Here is a 21996-nt window from a genome sequence, read left to right on the forward strand (position 1 = left end):
TTTATTGTCGTACACTACTCATTATCCCGAAAAAAAATTGATAATAACAAAATACGAAACGATCTAAAACGCCCAACCCAGTTGACTCGTTTGCTAGGTCTAGTTGTAATGTTCGTTTAGTAAGAAATAAGAAGGGTTTTTTGTCCAAAACTACCTTATATTTAGAGGTATTTGTAAAAAAACTACCTTATATTATTTTTCTTGTTTTAAACTACCTTTGTTTTCTCTTTTCTTGGTCAAAAACTACCTAAGCTCACGATATGACGAGATTTGATCGATTTAGCGACATTAACCTATCTCACATGACTCTGTTAACATCAAACAACAATGATCAACCGCATAAAAACCACAATTTAACTTCAGCTGACCAAGATTTATGTTTTTCACATTTCAATAATAACTATGAGCAGCTACTAAAATTAAGCATAAGTACATCATGACTTCCCAAAATCTGATCTAGGCATGATTTAAACATTAAAGAGTCGTATGAGATAGTTCAAAGCCGAAAAACTAACCAAATTTGTCTATACTATTAGCATAGGTAGTTATTGACCAAAAATAAAGAAAACAAAGGTAGTTGAAAACAAAAAAATTAATAAGGTAGTGTTTTTATAGGTACCTCTAAATATAAGGTAGCTTTTGACAAAAACCCAAATAAGAATAATGAACCATTGTATTGAACGAAAAATCTGACCTGAACTGAATTTCACTTATAGAACTTAAATTAAACTAATAAAAACTTAAATTCGATAACTGGTGAAGAGTAAAATTCTATCATTCATTTTTTTTTTACATTTAGACAACTTTGACCTCAATCCAACCTCGTCCAAGCATTTGAACACAAATATTATCCTACAACCAGTTGTATAGTGGCATTGTACAACCGCCCCCAAAGTTGTTGAGCTCTTACACCTAGTTGTTGAGCTATTTTCCTAAGTTATTGAGCTTAATAATTATTCTGTTAAGCTCAATAACTTTGTATCATAGCTCGATAATTTTGTTAGTAAAGCTCGATAACTTTATAACAAAGCTCAACTACTAAGTTGTACTAGTATATACAACCAGTTGTATAATACATTAACTGATATTTGAATAGCAAAAACTTTGAACAAATCAGTTCTGCAAAGTTTTTTTTTTGGCAGCCGTAAATAACGAGTTGTAAGCAACTTCTAATTTAGATTCTAACCACCACGAGAGAATTTATCAATCCACATAAAAAGTGGCCAATATTTCTTACAAATTAGTGTGTATCCTAATCAAGGAGACAAATCTGAAGTCCAAACTAATTTCCACATCCAAGACTTGACTCGAGTCGAGAAACTGTAGTTCTTTTGAACAGACGATTTATCGTCATGGGTACGGAGAAACCACCGTTTCTCGAACCCATGTTGTAGTACTTTAATGTTTGTATTTTGGAACTACAAAAATAACAGCAGCATGACTCATAATCGACCTAAATGATCTGTTTGCAAGATCTACTCCTCATGCTACTGAAATGAATCATCGGTTCTCGGACGCTTCATGGGGGAAAGGGAAGACCTGTCGTCTTCTGGTTGCTGATCTAAACTACCAGAGCCCTCAGTTATTTTCTGCTTTCTTGAGTTATGAATTTCTCCGGGCGCTTGGCCTGAGGTACTTGTACCTTCCCCTGCCAGTAAATGGTCGTCGGAGGCCTTTGACTTACCGTCAAGAGAGGTGGTAGCGTTGCCATCAGATTGTCCAGGTTTCATCTTTTCCTTCTCGGCTTTGTTTTGACTCTCGAGCATCTGTAAGAGGTACTTTCCCTGCTCTTCGATTTGTAGCTGCAGTTTTCGTTGTATCTGAACAGAAGTAAGAGAGATCAGATTAAAATGCGAAACCAACTTATGGTGAGGTACACCAAAGTATCGGCTTCATTAGAGTATAATCGGTCGTTTTGGTATGAAATCAGATCATATAGGCGGGCCACACAAGCCATAAAAAAGCAAATCAGCATATACGAGTGTTGGGCATGGGTAAATATCCAAGTGAAGGACGGCCGAAAATTAATATTAGTGTGAAGTTGCTTCTTTAGACCAAAAGATTCGAGCTGTTCATGCAACTAAGCAATTTCCAAGACGTGCAAAAGAAATCAATCATATTTCGAAAGAATTAGCACAAACCAATGCCTATAAATCTGGCAAGAACAATCATATACAGCAAATCAACAATTTCCCAGAAGTGCAAAAGACATTATTGGAGCATCTATATACCTCTAGCTGTTCATGCAACTGCTTCTGAACTTCCATTTGCATTCGCAGAGCCTCGGTTATCGTGATACTCCTATATCCACAACACAAAAGTATGTCTTACCAGTTAGACAAAAAAATTAGGAAATTTGAGTAAACCAAACAAAACTGTAACCAGTACTACCTTCAAGCACCATCCCAGACTTATCGTCTTCATTTGCCTTTTGTGGTCAACCCATGTTAACTTTGATCATTAATTTCTCAAAACATATGTATTCGTTATATTTGATTTATCGAAATACGGAGTAACTATGTCCCGCTCTCATTTTTCAAAACTCAAATTGAAACAAGAGAAATGGGATTGATGAAGTATAGATGAAGGGTTTACTATTCCTTATAATCATTTGGGTTTACTACCCATTTCCTTTTTGGAAAATTTGAATTAATTCACTACATTTCTATTTTGTGGTAAGAAATAACACACAAAAATAATTTCTCATGTAAATGTGGGTCCCAATCTTTCCTCATATTTTTCATCAATTCATCTCCTAAAATTTGGTCAAAAAACAAATGTAGTGAAACCAAGTGAATAGAGGGGCTGAGGGGGTATAATCCAAGCGCACAAACATATAAGCTACCCGTCTCCCCCGCACAAAAGGACTTAAAAATTGGTGAAAGTAAAATAAATTTTGGAGAATAATGGCTTACGTTTTCAAGTCTACCGGTGAGATCTGCTCAATACCACTACTTCTATTCTCTGGATTACCTGCAGAACATCTAATCAATAAACAAAATCTTTTGCCAATTAGCAATGAAGAGTTTTTTTGGACGGAGGGAGTTAAAAGCCAACAGCTGAGCCATACAACCACCAATCTCATCTTATAATAGTCTCTTGCTCAACGGAATACAGTCGTGTATCTTTCGAGCAGGTTTATATTTGACTGTTTTGACAATATGTGCTCCAATGGGAGATAAGCAAGAGGTTTGCCGCATAAAACTTGATAACGTTTAAAAAGACATGAGCTTCACAAGGTAGAACAAAGGTGATTACACCCTTCTGACAAGCTCACAGAGGAGAAGGAGACATAAATTGGACGAGAGAAGCAACGGATAAGAGAGGTGAGAAACAACAATCATGAAACGATAAAAACAAATGAATTAAAAAACTACAAAAAGAAATTGTATGCATATAATTCAGAAGGTGACCTTCAGATGATTCTGGCCTGACTCTTGCAGTCCTATATTTCTGAAGTAGGAAAAAAAAAATGGTGTAAGCTCAAACGATGTAAATGCATGTAGCGATGAACAGCGTTGTCACATAGGAGTAACATAAACTCGTACCTGCAGGTGGCTTTTCACATGGTAGATGGTCAAGCCTTCAACATTCATGAGCCTTAAGACACCTTTGGGAGTAGCTTCTGAAATAGAAACCACCGGTCAACACAGTCAAATCAAACCATCGAGACCCCTCACCCACAGGAAACGAATAAAAAAAAAAAAACATTTTCGAGAGCGAAAACGCACTTTCACTACCACCAAGCTGATTGACAGCATCAACAAAGGCTTCATGAAGTTCTGGTGTCCAGCGCATGCGAGGTTTATTTGATTGACCAGCAGACGCTGAATTGGAAGTCGCAGAAACTTCTCTAGAGGGTAAAGAAAGCTGCTGCTGAAGTGTTGGCTGTGGAGCTATTAAATCAGAGGACGACTGTGGTACCTGCAAGCGGGCACAAAAATAGAATTAAACTGAAAGCATATGATAATTTCCTTTCTTACACAGCATCACCCAAGCTCCTTAAGGGCTTCCCCGAATGGCGGGATAAGGATGACAGATGTACACAGCTTAGAGGCTGCTTCCTGATTATCCCATAACCAAAAAAAACATCAAGAATCGTATCAATTGAATGCTACTTCACAACGAATTGAAGTTCACTAGTTTGGTGAGCCGTTATGCAATATTTCATCATAATTCAAAACAACTCAAAACCAAACAACAATGAGTCACCAACTCCATTTGAAATGGAAGCACACTCTTAAAAGGCCGTGCATATAAAGAGTCTATGTCTTCCAAGGTTTCAAAACGAACCCAGTGAAACAATACAAAAGTAGACAAGCAACCTTGGGCTGCATATGCGATTGTCCACAAAACAATATGCGACGATAAATATCTTCAGAGGCACGAAACATCGAAACCTACTAAACTTTACAACTACATATGAGCAAGAACCCACCTTTGGTTGCTGGTCCCCGACATTGGAATCACCAAGAATCTCATTCCAGTTAGGCTCCAAATTGTTCACGTACAGGTCATCTTCTGCAAGCTCTTTCCAAGTAATTCTCTTGACATGGTTTTCATTCGACATGAAGTCTGTATTATTACCCACTTGACCATTAGGTAAGGGTAAGCTTTCAGGAAAATCAAGCAAATCCTGAAGTTGGCCAGTACTCCAAGAATTATCGTCATCATCTTCCTTATGGTAGTTGATAAAACCAGTCGGTTGAATATCTAAAGGGTCATTTTGAAAATGTGATATGCCTCCTGATGACTGACTTATAAATGAAGAATTCTGTGGCTGCCTTTCACAAGGAGCGAATGAAGGGAACTGTAGATCACTTGGGAATCCTGACACGTAAGGAATATCGTTGTGAGAGGACCCAATACAAGAAACAATAGGGTTAGCCTGCACATTATGGCACGGGACCGTTTCTCTTGATGAGGACACAGCAAATGGATCAGGTGAACCTGGAAAGTCTTCTAAGGGATTCGTCAAAGTGGCCAATGGCGATTTGAGTTCATTGAAACGCTTTCCACTAGAAGTCGAAATAGGTAAGGTAGGGCAGTTCCCACCAGCAGTGTGCATTGGAAATGAAGAATGCATGTTCATCTCCATCCATAAAATAAATTATCAACCCTCAAGGTACACAGCTAGATTAAGAATCAATTGTATCCAAAATAGCAAACTATTTTTCCAATTTGTGCAAGATCTTCAAAATCAATCATCTGACTCTCACTTTATCTTAAAAAAATTAGAAGCACATCACTGAGTTGCAGAATCTGCAAACAAAATCACACGTTAAGACACAACAAAAACTCCACAAATTGTCAGTTTAAGACAATCTCGGAATCAACCATAGTCCATAGAGATCCATTATCGGTCGTTTTGCCACAGACGTGACTGATACCACTTCAAAGTGAGGTCATAGTAACCTTCAAAGATGATAAGTGGGGCAAGAGACTCACAAGTCAATCCAGTGGCGCGGTTCAGATATAAAAGCATCAAGATAGAAATCAATGAAAATATCATCACACAGAGGTTAACTATTTACCACATGACAGACAATACGTTTCTCAAATATTGGAACTCTACTGATGAGCTAATAAACCCCCCAAGTCTTGATAAATCAACTAGCCCATCTTATTCAATATTGTCAATAGATCAAATTGTTGGCTGATGAAAACTAACAAGCATGAATTAAAGCATTAACATGTTCTTAATGAATCACTCAGAGTAAGGCTGACGAGATTAGGATCTACCATTGGACTGTAGTAGTGTTTAGTTCAGATTGCATAGTCAAATCGAGGATTGTAAGTTTCAACTAATAGTTTCAATGAACATGTATATGAAACAAATTTGGTACAATTTGTACAATAAAAGGTTGAAAGTCTATCAAATGAGTGAAATATTATCTAGCAAGAGTTGGACGAAACAAGTCAGAGACTTATCCTCCTACAAGACTGGTTACTATCCCTCAAACACGAGAAAGGTTTGGAAGGGAAATGGCATTAGTCCATTTCCTCATCCCTCCCTTTTCCTCCCCTTCATCCCCATCCTCTCCGCTTCCCTTCTCAATGTGTACACAAACAAGGGGTAGCACGGCATACATTAAAGCATACAAAGATAAAGTTTAAAATTAACTCTTCATTACAACCATGAATGACGGCATTCAAGTAGCAGAACACTAACTAGCTGGTCTCAAACTCTCGATCCATCTATCAACACAACTAAATACACACAGTAGTTCCTGAACTCGTCACTCAATCTCATACCCAACCAACAAAACTCCATTAAAACCTACTTCATTTCATTATTCAAGGTAACTACAAAATCATACTAAAGCATTAACCTAAACCCATAATCTAGGATGGCCATAACGCCACTCAGAAATACACTCTGCCACTCGTTTTATACTAGAGAGTTTTAGATAAACCGACAACTAATACTCTAACAAAGCGAGCAGCACAACCAATTAACCCTTTGTGTTCGCCAATCCGTCTCATTTTAGACGGACACTATCCTTCTAAAGTTGTAGACGGATAGTAGTCATCTCACAAAATGCAAGTGGGGGTATCTATTTCCCACCCACTTACATTATCCACTCTCATTTTGTGAGACGGATACTATCCGTCTACAGCTTTAGACTGATAGTGTCTGTCTAAAGTGAGAATTTGTGTTCGCATTATCATTCGCCCTATAATCTACCACACTAGGTCCCACAACAATCATTCCAAATTCATCTCTAATCAAGAAAACTTCGAAAACCCACTTAACCGCCACTACAAATCTCATAAAAACTCAATCACAACCCTAATTACAAACACATTTAATCAATCCAACAGTAAAAAAAATACTCCCTTCGTCTCAATCACTTGTTTAAGTCTGATTAAAGTATACCCTCACCGAGAATAAAAAAAGGTAAACAAATGAACAAGACGGGAAGAGTAAATTCAAACAACACCCAACATAATTCAACATCCAAACATCATTAACAACCACACCATAGTAATAATAAACTAAATAACACTCAAATTTTCACCACAAATTACAGAATCTCAAATTCTCAAAATCTAAAGATACCCATAACAAATTATTAAATATTTTAATAAAATAAAAGAAACCCATTAATAATAATCGAATCTTTTACCTGGGAATTAATGGAATTTTGCAAAGAATAAGAAAAGACCCTCCAAAAAGTTGAATTCTGTGATTTTTTGGGGAGAAAAATATGATTAATTTGAATGAAACGACATTAAATTATCGTACTATTGTCTGTAAAACCTATGACTTAAACAAACAAAAATCTGAATTGTAGGGTGAAATTTAGAGAGAGAAAGTATATGAAAGATGTGAAAGAGGGAAGAAAAGATGTGGTGGCTTCAGCAATCATAGAGAGCCGCCCTTTGGGCTTTTGGTCGTTTTGTGCTTTTTTTTTTTTTTTTTTTTCTTTTTTACATTTTTTTTTATGATTTTCGAAATAAATGTGACTAATGTTGAAAATGGAATTAAGTAATTTAGTGTTGTTTATGTGTAACCCATCTATGGAATTTTGTCCATTTTGCTCGCCAAATAAGCGGGTTTAGAAAGGGTATTTTGAGAAAAATATAAAGTTCGATCTATTTCCGATCCAAACCTACATTTGATCACCTCTATAATTAATTAACGAGATATGGTGTTTTCTAAATATATTGGTAATTGGATTAGGTTGGGTTGAGTTACGATCAGGAGAGAGTTTGTTGTCTTTGAAATAACAGTCTGCGAGTTGTGATGACTTTTGATTCTTACTCGCTTTTAGTAAGTTGGTTGTGGTCTTATTATGAATATAGTGTTTGATATCTGGTGTTTTAGGTTTGAGTTAAATCTCTTACGGAATATAAACCAACTTAAGAATAACTTGAGTTAGAAGAGTCTAATATAAAAAAGATATACAAAATAATCACTAAGAGTAGATAAGAATTTATCAGTTAATTTAATACGGGATCATACTATCACAGTCCTTTATCTAAGAAAGTCATGATCAAATACTTTTGAATTGTAATGCATACTTTTGAGTTGTAATGCTACCCACCTATTGTAGGTGGGTATCACAATCCTTTATGTGTGAACTTAACTTCTGGTTCAATTTAACATAATTCATTGTTATTCTTACTTTTGATTCTTTATTTAAGTTTTATTTTGACAAATGAAAGCTTTAATTAGTAAAAACATACAAGGGTGAAACAAATATTTATGCAGTGAAGCAAAAGAATAAACGACACAAGGGGTGTTTGTTAAATGACGTATTGGAGGATTTTAAAAATATTCAAGCCTTCAGACATATTTGATCAATCAATATACCAGTTTTTGATATAAAAAAAAGCATATATAGAAGCAACATTATTGGGGGTTAACATATTGACATGTTTGACCCATCAATATACCAATCAATATGTTAGTATTATACAACACGCTCCATACCCAACTATATTGGTCAACATACTCTATAAAATAAAATGTTTTTTCGTTTTACAAAGATATTAACAATTCATGCATTAATCTTAACCTGTAATCATCAAACACTTTAACAAACTATGTTAATTAAAATATGTTAAACTTAGGTTGTATATAGATTCTCGATATTAATACAAAATACTCACATTATACCGAAAAAGAAAAAGAAAATATGCTAAGCTTTTTAATAAAATATGTCATTGTCATTTATAATCTACTTCTAAAATCCGCGTAATCTCTTAGACAACACCAACCTATAATAACCCATATATCCATACATACAATTAATTAAATAAAAAAATTGAATTAGTCCCACACTCAACACCCTCTTATATGAGTCAAAGATGTTCTTTATCACAAAAATTCAACTTATCATGCAAACTAATTTCTTTAATAGGTAACTTCTTTAATACAACTTGTGGTAAAATAAAACTTAATAAAAAAACTCTTGATTAACATAATTTTTCGGGCAAATAAAAACCAAAGAAAAAGTAAGAGTATACATGTCACATACTCCATGCATTAAGGAAACACTAAGCATGTACACCTTCCACGTATTTATTTTTCTCTCAATTTTAGAAAGTATTTATAATTTATATATTTATATATAAGCTGAAATTAAAAGAAGAAAAAAATCAAAAAAAAGTTAAGAAATTGATGGGGGAACCTCAAAGATCAGAAGAAGCCATGCAAACAATTGCATCCAAGGCACCAATTACAGCAATTAGGCCTATCAAAACTGATTTGGAGTCTAAACTTCCTAAGCCTTGTAATTATTTTCTCCTTTTTTTTATTTTTTTGCTATTTCATAATTTTATTTATATTTTTTTTAATTAATTTTAGATCCCATATTCCCATTATGTCAATTTTAAGTATGATGAGTTAGATGTCTCTTAGACAAGTGATCAGAGTTCGATTCATGACCCCATTGCAAATGAAAAACTAAACCTGGAATTGGTCTACCTATTAAGTTGCCTTCAATACTCGAAAAAGATGTCCTACTGTCTATCCTGATCAACATAAAAAAAAACGTTCAAATTGTGAACAAATTGAATGAATATTAGACTATATAAAATTTTATCGTTTAGGTGATAAAGATTTTTTTAATCATATATATTATTAATAATTCTTATATGAGGCGGGTTTTTGGTATATTAATTAGTATAATACTCGAAAAAGATGTCCTACTGTCTATCCTGATCAACATAAAAAAAAACGTTCAAATTGTGAACAAATTGAATGAATATTAGACTATATAAAATTTTATCGTTTAGGTGATAAAGATTTTTTTAATCATATATATTATTAATAATTCTTATATGAGGCGGGTTTTTGGTATATTAATTAGTATTATCTTACACTAATTTAGTAAGAGACGATCTTTGAAGATACTATTTAGAAGATTTGGCGCTTAAAAGAGTTTCGGTTTTGGAATGGCAAAGGACGATCCATATAAGGTTTCATTACGTAAGGTTGATAGAGATATTACCATAACAGAAAGTTTGAAATATCTTTATAACTAATTCGTTCTTTAATTGTAGAGTGATGATCATGAAAACTTCTATGACTTGTAACGGTATTACTTCTTATATAAAATAATCAGAAATGAATGCGTGTGTTCAATCCAATTTGAAATGCGAGTTACGTGCATGACTTGCGCGAGTGGTTTTTTATGGTACACGTCTCTATGATATGGCAAACGCACTTTTAGGTTTCACGTTTTTTAAACAAGTAGTCGTGTGTTTGATTTCTGACGGTTTTCAACTCTTGGGAGTTTAAAATCTAATTTCGGACGAGTATATATAGTGAATCCATTAATCAAAGTTAAACAAATGAATAAGGCAGAGCAAGTAGTATATCATAATTCGAAAGGTAAATAAATGACTAGGACGTAGGCAGTACTTAGAGGGTATTCCTTAGCATTGCTCATTAATTTCACCGGTTAGTTTTGTATGATTTGTTTGTTTTATACTCGTATATGGCAACATTTCTAGATCGTATTTCTAAGTTATTTAATTACTCGTATTTGTTTTAAGTTTTAAAAGATTGATCTCACATTATTTATGTTATTAGACCGTTTCATATAAGTTTTCATGGCTGGCGATGTATAGACTTGGCTCGAGCAGTGGCAGCACCAGATACGGATAATGTAAATGGGACATGGAGTCACAAACATAACAATATGTCCGTGCTCCAACAACACGTTGCCTTCTTCGATCAAAATGCTGACGGAATTATTTACCCTTATGAGACCTTCAAAGGTATCATCGTATTCATAAACCGCGCTAAGTAATTGTTTCCCGATAGTAATATACCGAGTGGAAGAAATAGCGATTGCTTAATACTCCTATGCATGTTTGCAGGATTTCGCAACCTAGGTTTCAATGTCTTTGCTTCTTTCATCTTCATGATTCTTGTTCATGTAACCATGAGTTATCCTACATTGCCGGTAAATCTCACTTTGAATTATGTCGTGTTTCCTAAGATAACCGTGAATTATTGCTACTCGATATTAGTACTAGCATTGATACGATTTCAAAATTACTATCCGTTGGAGGTGGCAACCAAAACTTTCAATTTAATACACTACCTAGGACCAAGTTCCTTAATGAATTTGAGTTGCCCCCTCCCCTTTCCTCGCCACTTGCGTGGCGAGCAGGGGCGGCCAGTGAATTCGGGAGGCCCTGTTCCGATTCTTAGGTTGAGGCCCAAAACAATTAATTGTCATTTACTTGAGCTCCTAAACGAAAACTATTAAAAAAAATATTGAGAAAAAAAGGAAAGGTTAAGATATATGAAAAAAAAATGCTATGATTTATTTTAGGCATATACTTAAAACACAAATTATATAAATAAGACCGTTTTATAATTCATATCATGAGACAATTCACTTTTATAAAATATACGGTACTTCATATTTGTTTATTTGTAATAAATATCTTGTCTTTTATAGAATAAAAATGTCTTACACAATAATTAATAATTTAATATAAAGAGTAATATAAATAAAAGAAATTAAAATATGGAGATATAACAAAAGAACCGAGAACTGAGAAAGGTAAAAAATTGTACTTTTCTGTGACCCACTTAAATCTGCCTATTGATGGGAAATGGGGATGCACGTGTGTTTTGGGTAAACAAAGATGCTATGAAGTGTAGAGTAGTGACTTTACAGGAGCAGTGAGGATCCTCTGTCCCACTTTTGTGTTCCATTTCGTGTCCCACTCCATACACATTTTGACACATCAACACACCACCATATTTATTGTGTATTTTTTATTTGCATCAAATGATGTGTCAAGATGTGTATGGAGTGGGACACGAAATGGGACACAAAAGTGGGACAGAGGATCCTCACTGTTACAGGAGTAGTCCAAAAGGAGGAAAAAAGTCAAAATCATTTTCATTTAATGTTATGAATTGAACTTAGATTTTGGGGCCCTATTTCCCCTTGGGCCCCTCTGCTGTGAACCTAATTGCACAACCTTTGGGCCACCCCTGGTGGCGAGTAGCCGTTGACACACCTATATGCCTAACTGTTAGTATAAAACTGATCTTGGGACCTCAACCAAAAGCTTAAGCTGATGGTTGGAGTCCAAGATCGATTTTATACTCTAACATTAACCTAATTTAATGTAATTCACATTGCAGTCATGGTTTCCGTCACCTTTCTTCCCGATTTACATAGAAAACATACACAAGGCTAAGCATGGAAGCGATACAGCAACCTATGACACCGAGGGAAGGTAATTGTATATACATGACTCCATATTATTGATTTAATTCCGTCGAATTAGATTAATGAGTGGGATTGCAGGTTTGTTCCAGCAAATATTGAGAACATATTTAGCAAGTACGGCCACACCAAGCCCGATAAGCTCTCGCTTAAAGAACTCTGGCAGATGACTCAGGCAAATAGAAATGTGTTCGATTTTTTCGGATGGTATTTATCTGTTCCTTACTATTTGATCCTTTGGCATTTTCTCTTTTTTTGCTTTTCACCGAGTTGGATACGTAAGACCGTCTCATACATATTTTTTTTGATATGATTCATAGAATGTCTTTGTGAATTGGTATATCGAATGTCATAGATGTGTGATTTCAGGGCTGCAAGTAAGATCGAATGGGGAGTTCTTTACATGATTGCTAAAGACGATGAAGGGTTCTTGTCAAAAGAATCGGTTAGGCGTTGTTTCGATGGAAGCTTGTTCGAATACGTTGCCAAGGTGCACAAGGCAAGAAATGGCCCTAAGAAAATGGCATAGATATGTCAAAGCTATCGGCCGGGTGCTTTTTTTTTTTTTTTTCTTTCTTTCTAAGCTAAGGTCTTAGATGAAATTAAGGTTTTTTAACGTCGTCTTTTGTCAATTCACATCGAACTTTAGTTATGGTAACCATACCTAGAGCACAATATAATTAGCTTAACAATTTGACATTTGCAAAGTTGTAACTTTGTTGCAAAGGTTATATTTTAAAGCACTGGAAATCGAAAAATCAAAGAAAATATCAACGTTTGTTAGAGTTCATATGTTGTTTATTTTGATGCTCATGTGAAACATAAATTAGCTTAATGTTATAAAGTCGCCTTAAGTTTTAGACGGTTTCAAATGAGATTTTGTGATCAGATTAATGTTCGTCTATTACTATAAGGACGTACATGTCAGAAAATATAGATTAATCGACGGATTAAGGTAAAATAGACGACGAAAAAAGGGACAATTGCATATAATTCAAATTACCAAACTAAAATCGAACTGAAATCGACAACGTAATAACTGAAAATAAACGAAACACGCTTGCTAATACAAAGGAAAGAGCAAATTGATCAACAACGCCTGGTACAAAAGCAGCGGCGACGGAAACCGACACAATCGCCACCAGAGTAGCCTTCAGTACGGCAAACCATGGCGCAGTTATGGTCCCTCACACAGGTTCCCCTGAAATGGTGACTCTGTGTCTGGCATACTCTTGCTTCACCATGTTGCACCATCTCTGTTACCATTATTATATCCAACAATAATCCGTTATATTATTATAATCACAATCTTGTCTCAATCATTTATTTACCTTTAATTAAATATCGCTGAAAAAAAAATATAAAAAGTTTTAAGTAAACGAATTGACGGAGACAAATGACTTATTGACATTAAATTAGGAAACATCATAGACAGTAAAACGGGACACGATTAATATTTTTGTGAAAGTTTTGGCGATTAATATTTTTACCATATTTTATTAAAAATATTTTTCTGTGAAACGTTCATTATTACATGGATTTTTAATGGTGTATCGTAAGGAGAGACGTAAGAAAAACTCGTTATCCTAACTAAGGACTAGGAAGGCATGCAAATATGCAATCCATAATAGGAATATTTATAATAGTTGGGCCTCAACCATTACCTTAAGGTTTTGGTTGAGATGGTTCATCTATCATGGTATCAGCCACAGTGTGGCCGAAGGTCACGGGTTCAAATCCTGACAACCTCAAAACTCCTCAAAAACTCGAAGTGAAAACCCAACCGTGTGGAGTCAACTCGAAGTGGAAACCCTGCACACGGTACGGGAGAGCCGGTGCACAACTAACCACTCTTCAAGCCCAACGAGTATTTGAGTGAGGGAGCGTAGTCAATAGTTTATATTTACTTTATTTTTCTCGTATTTAGGACACACGTAATAAAAACCCGTCATGTTTAATAAAGGACTACAAAATACAAATGCATGCATGCATGCATGTGTATGAGCATGAGATCGAGAAAGAAACTTACGAGAAGTAAAGCAGATTAGCAACAACATGAAAAAGACGATTGATTTTTTCTCCATTGTATATATAGTGATTATTTCTTTGTGAATGTATAGATAATATGATGATATGCTTATTAATTCACCTCTATTTATATTGGCAAGTGAAAGTAATAGGAAATATATAAAAATTGTAATTTGAAATTTGAATATCAAGTTCCAAAGATTTAACTCAAATGATGACAAGGTGAGGCAGAATCTCACTATGTACATACACGTTGAGAAAAGGTACTTCACCGACATGCATGTCTTACAACACGTACATACATACATACTCCATGGATTGGTTCAGGAAATTGTACCTTGAACGGATAAAAATATAAAAGTGATACGCTTTATACAAATCTACTTTGTCAAGTTAATTTTGAGATTGCAAATTCTTATTTTAGAAGGCTGCTTTTCGTTTGAAATTTTAGACGGGTTTATGTGATTATTTTATGGTTAAATGTAACCAAAATGATATAGTCAGCTAGTAACTTGTTTTTTAATAGTGGTTACATTTGACTGTAAAATGGTTATAAAATCTCGTCTTATTGCTTCAGACGTTTATTTTAAGTGATCAAAGCTTGAAACTCTTATAATGGTTAAATTTGAAGATGGTCGATTTAATTTGACTCAAAACGACATAAAAGATTGATTATAAATGAACATTTTATAATAATGACCAAACTCACACGGTCACACCTATTGAGCCGATATGAATAACTTGGATCAATTCGAAATGTCCTTATTACAACAAACGGGACATGACTCGAGTCAATTCGGATGTTAGACTCATTCGACAACTATATTTTCATTCTATGTGACTTATTTAGATGTTAGTGATATCCGGTTTATATGTAAAATTGTTTTAATATATAGTACATAATCAATTGATATATAACCATTTATTAAGGATTTAAGGGATTAGTATGAATGTTACCGATGCGAAAAATTACCGTACTGGTCTGACCTAGAATAAAGCAACACCACCGACCACTTTTTCATGAAGTAAGAGCCGCTTATGCCCTATGATTCGCTAATAGTCGGTCCTAGTACACGGATTATTCTAATCTCACACATTACTCCGTATTATTTAAGACGGATGTATTACTTTTAAAATTAAATCAAGTTTTTAGTTTTAGTTTTATAAATATTACTCCGTATGATAATAAGATAAGTTGTTTAGATATTAGTAGAAACATAGTAGTCTCTAGGGGTGCCCATCAAGTAGACTACGCTTCGACTAGACCCGTATTCGGGCCGGGTTAGGGCTGGGCGGGCCGGGCTCTTTCGGTCAGACTCGGACCACACAAGAGGGACGGGCTTGGCCGGGCCTAGGGCCGAGACGGGCTGGGTTGGTGGGCCTAACATAAATTTTATTATTTTCCCTAAAATAGACGGGCCAGGGCGGGCAGGAAAATGGATCCCGGGCCAGGCTAGGGCGAAGGGGCGGGCCAGGCGGGCCATGTATGGTGGCGGGCTGGGGTGAGTTGGGCCTTGCTGGCTCATGTTGTTGGCCAGCTTTACGTTTCGACTACTATGTACTCCGTATCATTTTGTGGTGGTACACTAGTACCTAAACCTATTTTTGTGACAAAACAAAATTGTCTTTCTAAAGTGGAGACTAGGTTTAAAAATTTAAGTCTCTTACAGTATGAATTTTTTTATTTAAGTCGTAAAATATGAATAACTTTTAATCAGCTTGTTATCGATTTAAGTTTTAAGTCCGGCCCTTTTAGTTATTTTGATGAGTTGTTTCAAACTCGGATTTCGTATGTGGAGTTAATTTCGGATCAGGCATAGACATTTGGGTCATTGGGTGTTATTAAGTCGTACGTGTTAAAGTCATGACGTTGTGAATTGTGATTCACCTAATTAACCTTTATTATCTTCAATCTACCTACAGTCGCAAATTCATAAAAGTTCATTTGATGAATATATTTGCAAATCTATAAATAGTTGAATAGCTACTCGCGTATTGTAGAAAATGAGAAAGGTTCTTAGAAACACATTCCATTTAGAAAGGTTCATCACACATTCAACAAGAATTAAAAAACTACCAAGGGAATAACATTGTTGTGACCCTTGACAGTTAGAAAATTAAAGCAACAGATAACATGATGAGTTGTTGACAATAGTTATAAGGGGCCGCCCAGGCTACTAGCAAAGCTTAGTGCAGAAGCAACGACGGCGGAAACCGCGGCAACGTCCACCGGAGAAACCTTCATTGCGGCAAACATAGGAACAGTTATGGTTGCGGCCACAGGGTCCTTTGAAGTAGTGGCTTAGTGACTGGCACATCCTTCCCTCTGCTGGCTTCACTCCCTCTGCATATGCATTATATTCACTCTTTTGTTATTTAAACACTATGGTTTAGTGGCGAAATCAGGATTCGTAGTTAAAGCTATCTCTATAAGGTGGGCGAAAAAGCTACCCCGGTAGGATATTTGTTTCGTTTTTTCAATCTACGAGGGATATGTTACTTAAAGGTAAATAAAATATTGAGACGACGTGAATTTTAATTAAAAGATTCATATTTGTCAATTGTCATTGCTAACTTGCTCTATGTACAATCAAGGTACTTTTTGAGATGGCACTAAAAGTTGGATAATGTGGCGGACCTGATATGTTAAATAATTAAAATGAAATGAGTAAATAAATGATTGAGATAGAGTTATGAAGGAAGTATTAAAAAAAAGGAATAGAGAAATAATACTCTCTTCATTTTTCTATTTTTACCCCATTTGCGTGCTTTATTGCGGTTTTCAAGACGTCACTTTGACCGTATTTTTCAATGCCTATGTTATTCTTTTTGCTTGAAATTTTTTTTCGTGAAAGTTGTCTTGATATTAATGGTAATGTATTAGTTTTATAAATACATAGTTTTTATTCTCCAATGTATTGACGGTCAAAGTTTAAAACTTTGACCTCTAAAAAGCGAATGAGGTGAAAATAGGAAGATAGAAGGAGTAATATTCATATCAACCCACAACTTCAGAGTAGCTATCATGTTGCATCTACCGTTAAAATCTAAATTTCCCAAAAAAAAACCTAAATAGTGATTGACGTAGTAGACATGCATGCATGCAAATAAGTCTTTCTTAAAACCGTTAAATAAAATTGTGAGCGTAGTCTTAACTTATAACGATTTTAAACAAGAATTTGTATACGGAGTATGTTTGATAATACGTAAACGTGTTAAAAGAAGGATGCATGGGGACTTACGGGAGGCAAAGAGAACGAGGAACAAAATGCAAAACCCAAAGAATTTCTTGTCCATGGTTAAGCACTTAAGCCTAGCACTTCTTCCAAACGCTTTGATATTCCAAACTCACAAAAAAAAAAACTTAAAAGAAAACTATATTGGTTGTGTAGTGTACGTATAGATGTCCGCTGCTCTTTATAAAGAGTTGAGGATACAACTTACAAGATGCTTATTAAAAAAAAATCTATATAATACCGCTTTGGTTTCATTCATTTGTTTATATTTAATTAAAATACATCTTATAAATAATTAAAAAGATAAATAATTGACTGGGTCGAAGGGCGCATGTGTGTCTAGAGTCTAGAGTGATTATCCCATGTAAAGTGTTCCAATTAATTATTCGTTATACAAAAACATAAAAGAGACGGTTATTCTCTAAGTTATTAAAAGATACTCCATAATTGGGATTAATTTTTGATAAAGAAATGAAAACTGAGATTTTGATATCTTCATTTTAGGTATAAAAAGTTCACATGCAACTTTCTTTTGAAGAATTGGTTTTTTACTAAAAGAATACCAGAACTTTGCTGATAAAGTTATGTCACATGCACGCCACACCTCTTCATAATGGACGTATGGTGCATAGTGCACTCTGCATAGTGCAGCAATAATATGTGTATTGTATAATGCAGGACTGAGCAAAAAATCCGATTTCGAACTGATCCGATATTCGATTCGAATTTTTGGATATCCGATCCGAAAGTTAAGTTTGATTTGGATATCTGATCCGAAATCTTTGGTTTTGGTTTGGATATGGATATTAGAATTAAAACATTTGGATATCCAATCTGATCCGAAACTATAGTTTTCTAGTATAATTTCGAGAAAATAAAATTTTATTTGATACAACAACTTAATTAATGTTTAAATTATTAGAGAAATATCTAGGTGATACTTCAATTTTATAGCGAGAACATTGGAATAAGAATACGAAAGAAAAGCATCATGTAAAACTATGAATATAATCGTGTTTCAAACTTAATTTTAAAGTAAATTCAAAAGTATGGATATCCGTTGGATATATCCGATCCAATTATTTTGGATACCCGAACATTGGATATCCGAGACATTTGGTTTGGATATTGGATATTTAACTTCAGGATTTCTAATATGGATATCCGATCCGAACTAATATTTTGGATCAAATACCCGATCCGTACTCTGCCCTAGTATAATGTGTGGAAATGGATCTCTCCATTTCTTTCTTTCCATTTCCTCTCCATTTCCTCTCTTAAACTCATTTAATAATATTTTTCCCACCAAACTTCATTATCCCTTTATTTTTACCCATAAATTTTGAACCGTTCGATTATGCCTATTTAAACCACCAAAAGGAAATGACCTCTTCATTTCTTTTTAGAAAATGGAGAGAAACTCTCATGGTATAATGTATAGCCAAGCTACTTTGTTTCAAGTAGGTCCATGGATCTTACAAATTACTCGTAATAAACAACACAGATAAGAGATTATTGTTTTAGATCAACCATTTCCGTCTTTACTAAAGAGATCGAATTTTATGACCATTTTACAGACAAATATAATCATAATAGTAAAGTTAACATTACATGTTATGGTAATTTAACTTTGTTGGATTAAAACAACTTATCCAACACAAGTTACACACACAAGGTTTTAATTAAGCTAAGTGTTACATGTACAAGTATTGATGATGTACATGTAACATTAGGGGCTAAATAAATGTGGATGCATGTTTGTTTAGGATGACGTAGAAATCAAATGAATTACTTTAATTCATTTGTGTGGTAACATGAACTGACGTTATATTTTAATGTCATAAGGTCACTTCATGTTACCACACAAATGAATTAAAATAATTCATTTGATTTCTACGTAATCTTAAATAAACATGCATCCACATTTATTTACTTTTACGGTTTACTTGTCGATTGGTTTCTTCCGTTGCGCGTGGGAGATTGGCGCTAATTTTCCAACAGTGGTATCAGAGCCACTAGGCTCGGTCTGGTGGCTGGTTTAATTGGCAAGGATGTCAAATATGGGGGTCTCAATTTGAAGTACCAAAATTTGATGGTAAAAGTAGTTTCACCCTTTGGCAAAGAAGGATGAAAGATCTTCTGGTACATCTTGGCTTGGCTAGAGCCTTAAAAGGAGATGATGGTAAGTCGGAGAAGATGAGTGATGACAACTGGGAAGAGGTTTGCACCAAGTGTGCAAGTACTATTAGATTGTGCATCTCGGATTCAGTCATCAATTGTGTTTTTGATAATGACTCTCCATCGGTGATATGGGAAAAGTTGGAGAAGCTCTACATGGCGAAGAGTTTCACCAACAAGTTGCTTTAATTTTGAAGCGGCGGTTATATCGGTTGAGGATGGATGAGGTTGATAATTTAATTGGACATGTAAATTTGTTCAATGGACTGTTAGACGAGTTAAAGAAGATCGAAGTAAAGCTTGAGGAGGAAGATAAGGCATTAAGTTTGGAAGTGTTACATGTACAAATTATGGATTATGTACATGTAACATTAGATGTGATTAAATGATGTGAATTCATTTGTTTTTTACATTAAGTGAAAAACATATGAATTGTTTTAATTAATTGGTGAGTAACGTCAAGTGATTTTATTATTGTAAAATATAACGTCACTTCACATTACTATATAAAGGATGACAAATCATTTGGAAAACATATCTCACAAAATGTAATCAAACAAAATGACTAAAAAAAGTCGGGGTTTGAGGGTGAGGTGGAGTACAATGGGTGTTTTTATACAATAATTTAGGAGGTTACTCTAGGGGTGATATTAGTGACATTGACTAATATTACTGGAGCGCTAGAGGTTGTTATCTTATACTATTGTGGGTTTCGAATTGGTATTAATTCTACGATTTACGTTATCTCAGTACTATATTATTATAGTGGATTATAGTCGATTTGGCTAGTGGGTTTTACTTCCGGTTTGGAAGGTTTTGCCCTAGATTTGACCCTAAAATATTGTCTCATCTTAATATTGCTTACATTTATTTACTTTTAAGGTTTACTTGTCGATTGGTTTCTTCTGTTGCGCGTGAGAGATTGACACTAATTTCCCAACAAACTTATTTTTTAAAAATGGTCACATTTAATTATTTCTTTTATGTATAACACAAATTTTCATTATAGACGGTGTATCCGTCTTATCTATAGACGGGCCAAATATCCACCCACTTTAAGCAAAACGGGCCAAATGTCACCACATTAACGTCAAATGTCACCAGTGCCATTTCCTAAGCTACAACAGGTAGTTTATCACATGAAAATGGCACTGGTGACATTTAGCGTTAAGGTGGTGACATTTAACCCATTTTACTAAAAGTGAGTGGATATTTGACCGCCTATAGCTATAGACGGATATCCTTGTCCTACGCTTTGTATGTATAGTTGGGAATAAAGTTGGTGAAGACTGAACCATAAAGGTAATAATGCACGTGATCACGAGCCCGTGGACGCAAATGACACAACCTGTGGTTTGATTCTGAATTGCCATGCTTATCGTTTAGTTAGTGACCCAGTCAGTCACGCGTGTCACACTGTCACTTCCACTTGGGAACTTAAATTTCACAAATTTTACTCTGTACAATAAAACGGTTTCTGGTGTGAGACGGTTTTTTTAGCAACGCATAACGCCATCATTAAAATGACTAATACTCCCTCCATTCAACTCCACAAGGCCATTATGCTTTATCACGCTTTAATGGTTTTTACTCTAAAATATCTTTAGTTACGTATTTAAAAATTATAAAAGTTAGATATTTTTAATGTCTTTTTAAAGATTTAATCAAATAAGATCTCACATGAATATATTTTCACTTATGTATCGAGAGAAAATTGAAGTTGAATGTCGACTTGTGAATAGTGTGCAAAAGAGATAATGGCCTTGTGGAGTTGAATGGAGGGAGTATCACTCAACACTGAATAATAACGTAGCCTTAGAGTTATTTTGTATGAGTAGGTGGGAGACCGGTCTCTTAATAAGCTTTATTGAGAGACCATTGTACAGTTTTAAGAAAAAGTGGTACTAAAGGTAATAAAATAGGTACAAATCATGATTAATGATAAAATGGGTACATTTATTTTGTAAATAGACGAAATCTTATGATACGATCAACAACAAAAGGGGTACGAAATATAAATAAAAGGGTACGAAAAGGTTGGTCTCTCAATAACTTAGTGAGAGACCGTCTCTCCAAAGTTTTAGTGATTTTGTATTTGAGTGGCATTAAATAAAAGTATAGTGATATTATCATTTCTTTTTTCTTATTATGTGTATAAAAATCATTTAATCCCCATCTACTAAAACATTAAAAAAAAATACTCTAAATTTTCCTGCATAAAACACTGCAATCGAGAATTGGGCCTGAATTTGGGCCAGATCTTGTAGAGCCCAAATCCCTATGGCGTTCCCGGGTTTAATAGATGAAACAATCAACATCAACTCTCCTATAGGACCGTCTTATAG

General features: G+C 34.7%; 2 protein-coding genes and 1 long non-coding RNA gene across 3 annotated transcripts; 1 reads left to right on the top strand and 2 right to left on the bottom strand.

The window, feature by feature from the left end:
• Positions 1-1173: 1173 nt before the first annotated feature.
• Positions 1174-7372, bottom strand: LOC141619820 (protein PHR1-LIKE 1-like). Its single transcript, XM_074436843.1, has 8 exons — positions 7131-7372; positions 4439-5262; positions 3732-3924; positions 3549-3625; positions 3414-3453; positions 2916-2973; positions 2232-2301; positions 1174-1820 (listed from the first exon to the last, which is right to left on the bottom strand). Exons 2-8 carry the CDS (start codon positions 5096-5098, stop codon positions 1488-1490), a joined length of 1431 nt encoding a protein of 476 aa, XP_074292944.1. The 5' UTR covers positions 5099-5262; positions 7131-7372; the 3' UTR covers positions 1174-1487.
• Positions 7373-9091: 1719 nt separating this feature from the next.
• Positions 9092-12990, top strand: LOC141619821 (putative peroxygenase 3). The gene is made up of 6 exons (XM_074436844.1): positions 9092-9242; positions 10585-10734; positions 10837-10922; positions 12125-12219; positions 12291-12416; positions 12579-12990. Exons 1-6 carry the CDS (start codon positions 9131-9133, stop codon positions 12736-12738), a joined length of 729 nt encoding a protein of 242 aa, XP_074292945.1. The 5' UTR covers positions 9092-9130; the 3' UTR covers positions 12739-12990.
• A 3242-nt stretch (positions 12991-16232) lies between these two features.
• Positions 16233-17623, bottom strand: LOC141622766 (uncharacterized). Its single transcript, XR_012533084.1, has 2 exons — positions 17480-17623; positions 16233-16581 (listed from the first exon to the last, which is right to left on the bottom strand). It is a non-coding gene; the product is annotated as an uncharacterized LOC141622766 (long non-coding RNA).
• Positions 17624-21996: the final 4373 nt, after the last annotated feature.

Source organism: Silene latifolia, chromosome X (genome assembly GCF_048544455.1).
Source record: "Silene latifolia isolate original U9 population chromosome X, ASM4854445v1, whole genome shotgun sequence".
NCBI lineage: Eukaryota > Viridiplantae > Streptophyta > Magnoliopsida > Caryophyllales > Caryophyllaceae > Silene > Silene latifolia.

What these genes read in the sequence shown, in the direction of transcription:
- LOC141619821 (XM_074436844.1), top strand. Translation starts at nt 9,131, where the DNA reads ATGGGGGAACCTCAAAGATCAGAAGAAGCCATGCAAACAATTGCATCC. An exon ending in CCCTTATGAGACCTTCAAAG is followed by an intron (nt 10,735 to 10,836) that starts GTATCATCGTAT and finishes GCATGTTTGCAG; the next exon opens with GATTTCGCAACCTAGGTTTC. An exon ending in TGAGTTATCCTACATTGCCG is followed by an intron (nt 10,923 to 12,124) that starts GTAAATCTCACT and finishes TTCACATTGCAG; the next exon opens with TCATGGTTTCCGTCACCTTT.
- LOC141619820 (XM_074436843.1), bottom strand. Translation starts at nt 5,098, where the DNA reads ATGGAGATGAACATGCATTCTTCATTTCCAATGCACACTGCTGGTGGG. An exon ending in ATGTGAAAAGCCACCTGCAG is followed by an intron (nt 3,454 to 3,548) that starts GTACGAGTTTAT and finishes TTCCTACTTCAG; the next exon opens with AAATATAGGACTGCAAGAGT. An exon ending in TCACCGGTAGACTTGAAAAC is followed by an intron (nt 2,302 to 2,915) that starts GTAAGCCATTAT and finishes TTGTGGATATAG; the next exon opens with GAGTATCACGATAACCGAGG.